The 13,168-nt window shown below is 36.7% G+C and overlaps 1 protein-coding gene across 12 annotated transcripts in view; it reads right to left on the bottom strand.

Annotated features, from left to right (window-relative positions):
* Positions 1-180: 180 nt before the first annotated feature.
* The window catches only part of PPFIA2 (PTPRF interacting protein alpha 2), a 486,729-nt gene continuing 473,741 nt past the window's right edge, over positions 181-13,168 (bottom strand). For 9 of the 12 annotated variants that reach the window (XM_044229065.1, XM_044229067.1, XM_044229066.1 and 6 more), the window contains 5 exons: positions 9,730-9,905; positions 8,733-8,801; positions 4,903-5,062; positions 3,580-3,671; positions 181-1,545 (listed from right to left, as the gene is read on the bottom strand). In XM_044229065.1, the coding sequence (XP_044085000.1) occupies positions 3,613-3,671; positions 4,903-5,062; positions 8,733-8,801; positions 9,730-9,905 (464 nt within the window). In that variant the 3' untranslated portion in view covers positions 181-1,545; positions 3,580-3,612. The remainder of the gene's footprint in view (positions 1,546-3,579; positions 3,672-4,902; positions 5,063-8,732; positions 8,802-9,729; positions 9,906-13,168) is intronic. The other 3 variants (XM_044229070.1, XM_044229071.1, XM_044229073.1) reach the window with 1 other exon arrangement.

Below are 13,168 nucleotides of genomic sequence, written 5' to 3'. Positions count from 1 at the left end.
AGGCAACATTTTTAGAAAATTTACAGTCACCTTCATAAGCAAGTTTAGTGCTCCCCCTTGTGGCCGACTTACTGTTGAAGATAAATAATAGATTGAGTCCACTAAAAGGACAATTTGCGTTATGGTTTAAGTAAATTGGTAAACACTATGTGACTAGAAAACAAAGATTAAACAGAGAACTGGAAGTATTTTTTTTTTTATTGACAATGGAGAGGGTTTCCGTTACCATTACCTTTTGACTGAACCTGTAAAACAAAAATAGACATCAAAACAAATGTAATGTACGTGCAAACATAGCAAATTAAATACAAAAAGGAAATTACTAATGACAGGTCTTGCGCTTCATAAGATCAAGCAGCAGAAAATCAGCAGTTAGATAAATGGTATTATTAAATAGGTTTTACTTTGAAATCTCCCATATAAACAAAGAATAAACAACAGTAACACCACCAAATAAAGCCACAGGGAAGAGTTACTCTTCTATACTTTTATACACTATATATGTTAATCGTTCTGTCTTTCATTTATTTCCTCTGATAAGACTGACTTCAGGGAAGTCGCAACAAGGCCATCTTGGCTAGAAGCTTATAACATTAGACATGAGTCTGGCTAATGCCCTGTTACATTGACAAAAGGGAAAGGTTTCTGGGTTTTGTTTTTTTATTTTTTATTTTTTTCAATGGAAATGAGCCTCAGACTCTACAGTGGTTGACATTCACTGAGCAGTGCTGGCTGGCGGTTCAAGATATCTGATGAGCATGTGGTTCTTAGTAAAGAAGTTCTTTTCTTTTTTTTCTTGGTCCACAGGTAACAAGAGAAGATAATGTTTATTCCTTATAAATTTTCTTAAATAATTGCTTTTGACTCTTGTAAACAGTTTAGCTCTGTTTTGTATTGAAAAGGAGATCGAGCCATCACAGTGCTATTTCTAAAGATATAGGACATCCCTGATTGCCTTTAAAGGACTATTTTTGGCTCCAGTTCCAGGTTAAATCATTCCTTTTTACATGATCAGAGGCAGGTTTTCAGCTTTAAGTATTGACAGACTTGAAGGAGAAACATATCGATTTGACTGTTACAATTCAAAAACTGTAAAAATGGTGGAATGGTAAAATACAAACAGTACTTGGAATTGTCAAATGTTTGCACTCGAGACTCCATGAACCATATATTTTATTTTTTTAAAAATCATATTTATATCCATTTACATAAGACTTACACATTTAAAAAGAAATACATACACAGTAATACATAAATGCCTAGTATATTACAATAAAACATGAAAAAAACAGTGGCTCCATTTCATAAAAGCTGTTGTACAGAATTTATGATGTGGATGATGCTTATTATTCAAATGACTTAAGCATTTTCTTACAATTGTAGTAAACGAATCAAGCTTAATATCTGACTCCCCCCAGATCACATTTTCAGCTGAATAAGCCATTACTTGTGGTCGTTTCCTTAGAATTCAGTCTTCACAAAGGTCTTCACTGTTCGTCTTCCGAGATGGTAGTGCACTTTAGGTAGAGTAGACGGAAAAGACATCTAAAATATTTAATGCACAGCGTTAGTCTAACGGCAGCTCCAAGCCTGGACAGTTCCCCCTCTGCCACCGTTGGTGATCTCCATGCAGCCTGCCTACGTCTGCCCTGGGAGTCCGTGAACAGAAAGTCAGCTAGGATCTGACCGAGAGCTGTAGGTAATTAACATTTGCTCTTCTCCGATTTTGTGCAGGCCAACTTAATAAATAACAAGATTTGCTCAAGTTTGTGGAAAGCATGGTGGTAAATAGAAACAAAGGTATTCACAGAAAATGTGAGCTGTCCTTTTGAAAAATTTAGAGCTTGCTCATCAGTCAATTTGGTTGAATTGACCTATTCCTTGGAAGAGAGTCATATTCTAATTCATATCTTTTAGAGCTCTTCAAAAGACACCTTTGTTGAATTGTGACAAAACAAAATGGTAATAAATGACATATCTGATGCGGCATCACTAATTCTTTTCTGTCATACTATGCTTAGGAAAAGCTCACAGTTTCTCTTTCCAACACAAATGAAGCAACAAATGATATGTTCTGAATTATTTTAATAATAAAAGTGCTAACAGAAATTGGTTGCCCCAGATTAGGTTATTGTAAAAATAAATACCTTTATCCCATTTAATGGTAAAAACTGGGAAATATGAGCTAGAATGCCATGCACAAAATACAGACTGCAAATAGTTAAAGAGTAATTCTACCCATCAGTCAGGAACTAAGAAGCAAGCACTACTCCACATATTAAATAGTCATTTGTAAATTAGTGAAGTATTCAGTTCCTGGGGAAATTATCATGTTATGTGTAGAAGCTATTACAAACAGTATTTTGGAAAGCCTCTTATTTAGCCGAATCATTATATACTTTAGATCATGCCTAATTAGATGCCAAATTGTATACCGTAATTAAATTTTTAATGTTGGGTTTTACATTCTGAAATTAAATCTCTTATCAGAAAGCTTTTTGTTTTATCAGCAGCTTCAAATAGTGACCCAAATAAGGCAGCACACCAGCTCCCATATTAGGCCCCAGAGACCAACAATAAATTGCATGGAGCTCTTAGTTCAAGGCAATGAATAAACAGCACAAGATGAGCTGTTCCTCTGCCTATAACTGTTTCCTCTCCCCATTCCTGGGCACACATCGGGTTCCAAATATTGCTTTAAAAATTATTTTTCCAAAATATTAATTTATTATAAAAGGTAAATATTTTGGTAAAACTCAGTTTTAGATTAAAAAAATTTCATGAGCACTTGACGTGTATAAGCCAGGAAACCACAGTCTAACTACTGACTGCTTTTCAGTCAAACTCCATTTTTATATGGACTTGGAAGTGGATTTTTCATCAGCTAAGTATTTCTTTTAAAACAAATGTCTGCTGCTAGCTTACGACTATATCATCAAAGTTTTAGTCCTACTTGCATTCTTATAATTTCACTTTGTTCCTATACCATAAGCCCCAGCTCCTTACAACCCATTTATTTGTTTTCAACAAATACAAATAAAAGCGATGGAAAATAACATGCTAGAAGTTCAAAAATTGTCAGCCTATTGTCTTTAATAATAAACCACCTCTAGGACATTCTCCTGTCTCTGCTATTTGACTCTGTGTACCTACTAAAATCACTCTCTGCTTACTTCAGCTTCCCCTGCATAAAATACTCACTTAAAAGTGTGTCATTCTCAAAGTGTCAACTGTCCTCAGTAAAACCCTATGTGCGTCCATATAAAATGCTACTCAAAAGTGGCCGGGGCTGGTGGCCGGGGCTGGTGGCCGGGGGCTGCGACCTGCCGATGTGTCGTAAGATAGTGGCAGGCCTCCAACAGCGGGACCTTACATCGGTCAGAGCACGCAGATGGTGATTGGAAGGACTTGATTCAGAGCTACGGTACTAAGACTCGTCTCCTACCGTCTAGCAATCCGAAAGGGTGATCTCCCTTCTGGACTGCAAGCCATCCCAAAGCGTGTCGTGTATATTTCCTGCTCTATGTAGGTGCCGCTTTGGGGTGGTTTGTTTTTGGTCAGCCAAGGGAAGCTACTCACAGCAAGTCAGTGCTGCCTCCTTTGAGTGGCTTGTCAACATGAGTATGTGCGAACAGTGGAGTTGTCTAACCTCTGCAGTCTTGATGAAGCAACTGCGAACGGAGAAAAGGGCTTTAGAGGAACTTGGATGATGGAGTCCAGAATCTCAGATGAGAAGGGTGACCCCCTGCGTAAAGGGATCCTTAACATATTAGTAGACCTTCTTTCTCTCAGACATGAGCCACTCCTATCCCTTCCCGCTAGACCAAGTTACTAATGAAAAGTTACTCCAGTGTGATTCAGCTGGGCTTTCGAGTTGTGTATTCCTCCTTAGAAGCCTGTAAGGAAAGCAGCTCCCCACCGCGCTTGTTTTTGAAGCGAAGATTGCTTCTAGAGAATTCCAGATAGTGGATTTTTCTCCCCTCTCCAAGTATTGAAGAGCTTCTTCACTAATTTGAATCACATTAGATTCCTCATGAATTTTGTTAACATGTTCCATAATATTAACAAGTGAGAAGATGTGTAGATCAGAGATCATGGTTTATATTGAAACTAATTTTAAGGGCCATGAGAGTGCTAACCTTGAAAAGAAATAATGACTCTGGGCAATTGTCTTAATAAAGAGAGAGGGAAACTATTTTTTTTTAAATGCCTACCAAATAGAAATAACTTTGTGACTACTATTTCAAAGTGGTCTCTCCTTCAGAATGGCTGTTTTCCTTTGTGAAGTATGTCACACAAGTCTAATGTCCACAGAAGGAAATAATACTAATTGGGAAATTACTGTTTGCTTTGTGTTTGTTTAATTCTCTTCTCATAGTTGTGCTTGTTTATTTAAGGCCTTCTGCCTTGGTCAGAGGTGAAAATATCTGATGAGTCTGGGTTTCAAAGACAAAATATAAAACTCATAATATTCAAACATGTAGGGCGACCACAGAGTTAATTTCCATTCACTAAGGACCATTAGTCCAAATCCAACCTCTAACTAAACAAATTCTTTACTTTGAGAATAGAAGAGTAAAGAAACACAAATCATGCAGATGAGTATTGTTCTTCCTAGATGTGGACATTAGCCAAAATTGTCCTTTTTAGGATTTTCTAAATTCTTTTTAAAAATGTAAACGAGGTGCCATGGGTTCATGCATCAGCCGATTCCAAGACTCTGGTTTTTGATGAAAGCAAAGTAAACTTCAAGCAGAGCAAACAAACTTAAGAAAAGAATTCCAGAAAGCTATGCAAGGTCAGAGAATGATACTAGCTTTTGCTAAACAGGTTTTTTTTTTTTTTTTTTTTTTTGGTACTGTTTTGTTTTACTTTATAAGCAGAAATGCAAAACTACTGTACCATCCGTTGTCATTTTCCTCGATTGCCCAGATGTTGTGGTTAACCTGAATCCAGCCGGTAACGTTTCTGAGGAGCCAGGCATCATGCTGATTCCGTGTACTTCACGAGGGGGAAACTGTCTTCTCCATGTTGACCCACGCCTGAAATTCTTGTCATCACTCTACCAATAACAGAATTATAATCTGATGTGATAACAAGTAAACTAGTCCAGCTACTTAAAACTGTGTGCTTAGAAACAGGTAATATTGAGGATTTATATTCAGTCTGTAAAGCATACATATGAAATACTATGCTTTATTTTGAGAGTTCTACTGATTCCAAAATGATAGCATAGGAGATTTGCAACAGAAATGCTTTTATAAAAATGTTCCTGTGACTTCAAATCTTAAGATTTGCTATCTCTAAAAGTAAACAGTTTTGAAAATCTAAAGTAAAGCCACAAATGTTTCCCTGAAACATATGACCTCTTCTTTGCTAAACTTTAGGGCAACTCATGTTACTGTATGAGATGACATATTTAGTTTAACATGTGTTGGGCAAACCGCATTTCACTCACAAACCTGAAGAACTGCTTCATGAATTTTACTTTTATGTTAACAAGAGAAAGGAAAAAGCTATGTTTGATACAGCCTGGAACACATGAGATACTACTGCCCATAGTCTGCATAGGAAACTCTAAATTTGTCATATGTCAGATTTCAGCTGATACTAATTAACTTGTAGTTTACTGAAAAACCTGTGCAGCCTGGAAACCATCCTTTTAATGAATCCACGTGCTCCTTAGATGCTACTGAAAGCAGAATATAATTCTGGTTGCTGTTTTACAAGTGTAATGCTGGTACATCATTATGATATACTCTCTTCCCTCTCTGTGCATACACAAAGTACCTGCTCAGATACAATGAACCTTCTCTGAATTCGTAAGGAGTGATATGTAACCTAGTGTCTAACTAGTATTATTAAGCACAAATTTTTCTTATTGTCAAATTCTAAGAAACCTATTAATTGTTCTACATAGATCTTAGCTTCTTATATCATTAAGTTTCTTATCTAAGCAATGGCTATCTATCTATTCACCGAAGTTCCAGCTCAATATGTGGGGTTGACCCTACTAGCTCAGGTGACTTCATTTTGGCATATAGAATAAAATAGGTCAACATTCATCTCAAATTATCGTGTTCTAATTAAGACTATAAGGTATTCTTCATCATAGACTGCTAAGATAATTGACATTCAGAGTCATTTTGGAAAAGATCATTCATAAAATTATATGTAAATCTGTATATCTCTATAGATAAAGCCAACTACTAGAATCCTTATTACCCAAATCTAAATTTTGTTTAGATTAAGTAGCCAGTTTATAGTTTAAGAGTTCTCTGCTATTCCTTTTCTCAGCTGCCAGGTTCTGCATGGTCCTAGGCCTCAAATGTTTATAAATAAAGAAAAGGAGCAGAATTTCACAGTTGTGGCCTCTCTGATTTCTTGAATTTTGAGAGTTCTTGCATAAAGATAAATATTCTTTAGTTCTATGAATCACTACATTACATTGTAGGGATCTACAGCTCCTATAATGTATGGGTTAAGGAGTGAAAAATAAGCAATTAAGGATTTAAATAATGATTCCTTTTGCTTTTTTTTGGGTAGGTAACCTAAAGCTTTTTTTAAAAATTAACATATAATGTATTATTTGTTTCAGGGGTACAGGTCTATTGTGTGGCTCTTTTAATATAGTGTTACTGCAGAAAGCTAATAGGACCTACAAGCGACAACATCAGAGGACAAAGTTTTCATGAGGTGAGGCTGAAAGATAACCACTTAACTGAAGTCAAAGTCTGTAGAAGCACATGAGCACTTCTCAAATTTCTTTTAGTGGAATCTGAATGTAATTAGCCCCAGAAACAAGTACACTCTGGTTCTGTGTTTAAGCTATTTTTTCTAAAATGAAAAATAAATAAATAATAGATAAAAACAAAAACAAAAAAACTAGGACAAAAGAGACTGCAGAGTTTGAGTGAAAAAATCATGTGCCATATTTTTAACAATAAGAAAAAGATGCAGCGTATTTTAAAGGCAGATAGTCACATTCCATTTAGACCTTTCTGCTTTTTTCTTTCTTTCTTTCTTTCAGCGTATTTTAAAGGCAGATAGTCACATTCCATTTAGACCTTTCTGCTTTTTTCTTTCTTTCAACACTGACTCATACAGGCTTGTATCTCTACTTGGCTCCTTTGGGTCAATCCGCATTAAAAAAATATAGCAATAGGGGCACTTGCGTGGCTCAGTGGGTTAAAGCCTCTGCCTTCGGCTCAGGTCATGATCCCACGGTCCTGGGATCGAGTCCCACATTGGGCTCCCTGCTTAGGAGGGAGCCTGCTTCCCCTCTCGCTCTGCCTGCCTCTCTGCCTACCTGTGATCTCTGTGTGTCAAAAAAATAAACAAAATCTTAAAAAAAAAAAAAAAGTAAAAATAAAAATATAGCAAAACAGATCTTTAATAATTTTTATTAAAATTCCTTTTGCAACTTTTAAGCAAGTAGAATAATTCTGTTCTAAAGGATACAGGGTTTATGTAGACTATCTTTTTGATTCAACAATTAAGATTAAGGACAAAAGATTATCAAACAACTTATAAAATGAAAGTAAATTCAGTATTAACCGGGTTTTAAAAAATATGAATCATTACCCTGATTGGACAGGAGTATGAATTTATAGGAAGTTAGCTGATGTCAAGACTGTAGAGCTAATCTGTCTATAACCTTCTCTGCAAATGGGTTTCTCTGCTGACGTGAGGACAAATCAAAGATCATTGCCCTGCCCATTTGAATGTGAATAATTGACTCATTTGAGGATTTCCTGGGTTCATTCACAAAATTATTTTAATGAGCTTCTTTCTATAGCCAAGAAACACCTGCATTTTGCAATTTGCGTTTTTTACTTCATACTCTGGTTTTCTTCTTACTTTTTCCAGAAAGGGCCTGTAAAAAACTCAGAAGGGGGGCTTCTGGGTGGCTTAGTGGGTTAAGCCTCTGCCTTTGACTCGGGTCATGATCCCAGGGTCCTAGGATCTAGCCCTGCATTAGGCTCTCTGCTCAGCAGGGAGCCTGCTTTCCCCTCTCTCTCTGCCTGCTTCTCTGCCTGCTTGTGATCTCTGTCCATCAAATAAATAAATAAAATCTTTAAAAACAAACAAACAAACAAACTCAGAAGGACTGTTAAAGTCTTTGTGCCCCTTGTGTTCCTTTATCTCAGAAGGCTACTTACATGTTTATTATTTTCCAAATAATTTAAACATGCATATATGATGCTTGGGATTCTCACATTCCATATGGCTTTCAAATCCTATGACTGTTGAAATGTTTTCATATGTTTTTAAGGAAAACTCAATATCGCTATCTAAAATAATGAAAAGCTTCCCTTTTACTGAAAGCCACTTTTCTCTTCATTTTAATATCCTAAAATTTCCTGTGAAGATATACTGATATTTCAAAAATAAGCACATTCCTTATTAAAAAGCTGAATTTATCAGGATTAGTGTTATCATTGCTTTTTTTTTAATGTCACTCAACATAATTCTGTAGTCACAGCTCATAAAAGAGACTGTTTCTGAATTACTCCTTCATGTTCCTAACTGCTGATACAATATTTATGAATTCATAAAGGTTTTTCCAAAACCAAATGAGTCATAAAATTTAATATTTAAGAACAATAGTGGGGAAAATTCTAGATTCTATCCAGGGAACAAGCATCTGATTAATTTTTGAGCACTATTCCTTGAAAGCCGTTTTATTTGTACTCTCTGAGATCCCTTGTGAATGATACAGAAGGACTTACTTCGTCCAGTCGCCGTTCGGTTCCCAGAGCCAAGAGGTTATTGTACTCTCTTTCGAGGATCTGCCTTGCCTGTTGACATGAAAGTACAGTTATCATTGCAAAAGTCACATTATATTTTAAAAATGATGAAGATTGCATTCCTTTGAGAAAACATTACAAATCCTAACTTATTTATCGGGGCTTAAGTTTTTAGTCCTCTATGTCTACAAGTCATTGTAAGTTTTAGTTATAAATATAAGGTAGGGCAATTTTCTTTAGTCTGTGAACAATGGAGAGATGGCCACGCATACATGTCTGAGGTCAAGGGGCACTGACCTCACTTTATTTTACTCCAAAGTAAGTAAAGTAAGTTGCCTTACTTCAATCCAACTGAGTGCTTTATATAAACTTTGCAATATATAAAAACAAAATAAAAAGTGAAGTTGACTGCCAAATTTTTGTCACATCTATGTCTGATATTTATCACATCTATTCTCAAACCTGACCAATGATCATTATTTGGGGGAACTTGAGATACCCAGGATTCCTATACTCTATCTCTGGGTATCTGATTTCTTAGGCCTGTGATGAAGTTTGAAGGCTTTAAGTTTTTAAGGAACTCTGATGATTTCAGATAATTATCCAGGCTGGGGAATCAATGGCATCCTCATTGCTAAGTGTCTGTCTAATTCAAACATGCAACTAGAAATGAACACCTCTCAGAAAGGCAGAGACTGAAAGCCATCTGCCAGGGATATTGTTTTGGGAAATCTGGCATTCAGCTGGAAGGTTGGACTACATAACCTCTAAATCCCTTTTCCTGCTTAATTTTATGATTTTGTTTTGGCTAGAAATCCAGTGGCTTGAAATTAAAGCCCCAGTGACACATTTCAAAGGTTGAGCTGAGCGAACTCTCATTAGGAATCATGAATACACAGCCAACTTTTATTTTGTCCCTAAAAGTTTATTTATCGTTATATAAGTTAGGACAGTGCAGCGACAGCATAAAGGGGCTTGCCTGGGTGTTCTGTGTTGGAATCTGTAGTAATAATGCTAAGCTGCTATAGTCAAAGTTCTCATCCAGGGCTATAAGGGAGCCGTGCACACCACTTTCAAGAATGTTATTTGCATATTCTCGAAGTCCAATTGCTTGTATCCAGCGAATAACTCGATCATTGCTCCACACCAACACATCTAGGAAAAGAGGTGCATCATTTTAGGCTGCGGTATTTTGCACGATAAATAAACCCATTGGCTGTAATGAGTCACAGGTGTCTGGCCAAGTCAGCATTTATGCAGATTGCTTGATCCACTCACTGATGTACCTGACCCCCTTGTGTTGTATGTGTTTACCTTCTTGTAACTCACCTATGCTACTTGTAGCCTAGAAAAAAAAAAAAAAAGTTGTCATTGGAAGAGTGTTTGTTATCACTGAAAAGCACTTCCATCACCCAGAACACCATGTCTCAAAGTGTTTCCTGTTTCCGTTCTGGAGCTCTAGGGGTCTGTCTGAAGTTCAGTGATTTTATCACCAGATGGGGACATTTCTCATTTGTGTCTTGATACATAGCTCTTCAGTGAAGACGACAAAATGAGAAGCTAGTATGGTTCTTCATCATTGTTTTTTTTTTTTTTAAAGATTTTATTTATTTATTTGACAGAGAGAGATCACAAGTAGGCAGAGAGGCAGGCAGAGAGAGAGGAGGAAGCAGGCTCCCCGCTGAGCAGAGAGCCCGATGCGGGACTCGATCCCAGGACCCCGAGATCATGACCTGAGCCGGAAGGCAGTGGCTTAACCCACTGAGCCACCCAGGCACCCCTTCATCATTGTTTTTTAACTACTCATTAAATATTGAATGTGGACTAGAGATACTGTTTTTTTTTTTTCTTTTACCTGAAGCAGTAAGTCAAAGAACTGAGCAGTAAGATGGAACAAGGATTCCATAGTTTGCTACTTAACCCACGACTTTGTCAATTCATTATTTTTCAATCACATATTAATGCAAAAATCAAGCACTCGGTCAAGTCACAAGTCGGGGGCAGCGTATTTATATATTGTTTAAGTTTTTCAACACATTTGTCCTAATGCGTTCACTTATCAAGTTAGGATTGTGCATACCATTAAAGCAACAGAGTGATACCTCTGCCCCACTGGGTCCTCTCATGTCAGGTTCTCAGTCTCTGTCCTCACGTCAACAGTAACCAGTATTCTAACTATTTTTAGTACAGATTAGTTTTTTGAGGTTGGATTTTTTTAGTTTTTTATAAATGAAATTGTACAATATGTACTTTTGTGTCTGTGTCTTTCACTCAATATGGGATTCATCTGTGCTATGGAAAACAGAAGTCTCCTGCTTATTTTCATCATTACTTAGTATTCCATTGTATGATTATGCCACAATTGATCCATTCTACAGTTGATGGACACTGGGCTAGATTCCACTGTGGGTATTAAGGATAGTACTGCTTTGAATACCCACAAGTATACTAAATAAATTCTACTCTCACAATTTAAACGTCCAGTGGCAATGTATAAAAATCTGCATCTTTACCAATACTTTGTATTTTTCATATGTTTTGTTTTATTTGCTTGTTTGTAGCCATTATGGTAAACTTGTTGTTGTTATAGATTGAGTTGTGTCCTCCCAATATTCATATGTTAAGTCCTAATCCCCACTACCTCAAAATGTGACCTTATTTAGAGATATGTTCTTTATTGAAGTAATCTAGTTAAAATAAGGTTATTAGGGTGGGCCCCTATCCAATATGATGATTCCCTTCCAAAAAGGGGAAAGTTGGAAGTAAGATATGCACACAAGGAAAACAACATGCCGATCAAGGCAGAGATCAGGGTGATTTGTTTAAAGTCAAGAAACTTCAAGATTGACGGAAAACCACCAGAAAGTATGGGAGAGGCATGGAACGGGGTCTTCCTCAGAGCCCTTAAAAGGACCAACCCTGCTGACACCTTCATCCAGCCTCCAGAACCATGAGACAATATATTTCTGTCATTTTCCAGAAAAAGTATAAAGAATACTTTGGGAAATACAGTAGCTTTTTTTCTGTTGAAACTTTAAGACAACCTGTATTTTTAAGAGTATTTTTAAGTTCACAGCAAAAGTGAGCGGGAAGTACGGTGTTTCCATATAGCCCCTGTCCCTGTAGACGCACAGCCCTCCTGACTATAAAATCCCCCAGCAGCGTGCTCCATTGTTCCATTAGGCAAACCGGCATTGACACCAAGTCCACAGCTAACATTAGGGTTCATTCTTGGTGATGTACACTCTACAAATGTACAGTGACATGTATTCATCATTATATTATCATACAGAATAGTTTCACTGCCCTAAACATCCCCCGTGCAACATTTATTTATCCTTCCCTCTCCACCCAACAGGCAACCACTAACCAATTGTTCTTGTGCCCATAGTTTAACCTCTTCCAGAATGCCATATAGTTGGAATCATGTGGTATGATCCTTACAGTATAATCATGTACTACTTTTCTTTCAGTTAGCGGTATGCGTCTATGGTCCCTCCCTGTCTTTTTACGGTCTGGTATTTCATTTCTTTTTAGCCATATTGAATCTATATATATAGACCCTGCTTAATTCACATATTAATTTGAATCATATAGCCTATCCTTAGATTACTTGGATTTTCTATTTATCTTTTCCAATCCTTATTTTTTTTTTTTTCACTTAATGAGGAATATGTGAAGAAAGACTCATAATGCCCACCTCCCAGTCTTATTACCGTTTCCTGTTTCAGCCAAAGCAGAATGAATTTCTTTAGGGAGAATGATGTTTACTGTCTCCCTCACACTTATGGGTCTTTCTTTCTTCATGTCTTCAACAAGGCAAAAGACTTTAATGCTCTTTACTATATAGAGAAATTTTATAGTACACACACACACACACACACACACACACACACATTCATTCACTGGTTCTCCATGGGTCATTCCTAAAGTATATATTTTCCTCTGAGTTTTCATTAGCTTGTTCCACTAAGGTGTTAAATCTCAGAAAATGGGATATAAGTGGGTTAGTATTATACTGTGGTTAAATTAAAAACTGCTGTTGATAACAACTGATTGATTCAAATGACTGGTTGCACTAAACTTGCACTTCAGACACTGGGCAGGTAGGTATGGCTGACAGCATCGGTCTCCAATTGCCTTCACTAAGTGCGGGATTTTTTAAAAGTAATGCTACAACCATTTCCTCAAAAAATAACAAAACCGCTCAGTTTTCTTTGCATGAAGTGGATCTGTAAGTAGGAAGAGCTTGTTCTTTTCTAGAGATGGGCTTATATTTTGACATTTGATTTTACCGTATTTCTGCAAATATAGACAAAACATTTGTATTTACCGTATTTCTACAATATATCTTCATTAAAAATATCATTGCCACACCTGCAGCTTAGAGTCCTCAAATTTATAAAATTATGAATAGA

The sequence above is a fragment of the Neovison vison genome, chromosome 12 (assembly GCF_020171115.1).
Source record: "Neovison vison isolate M4711 chromosome 12, ASM_NN_V1, whole genome shotgun sequence".
Classification (NCBI taxonomy): Eukaryota; Metazoa; Chordata; class Mammalia; order Carnivora; family Mustelidae; genus Neogale; species Neogale vison.
The sequence above is the reverse complement of the archived record's forward strand: the minus strand, read 5'-3'. Positions and strand labels throughout refer to the sequence as shown.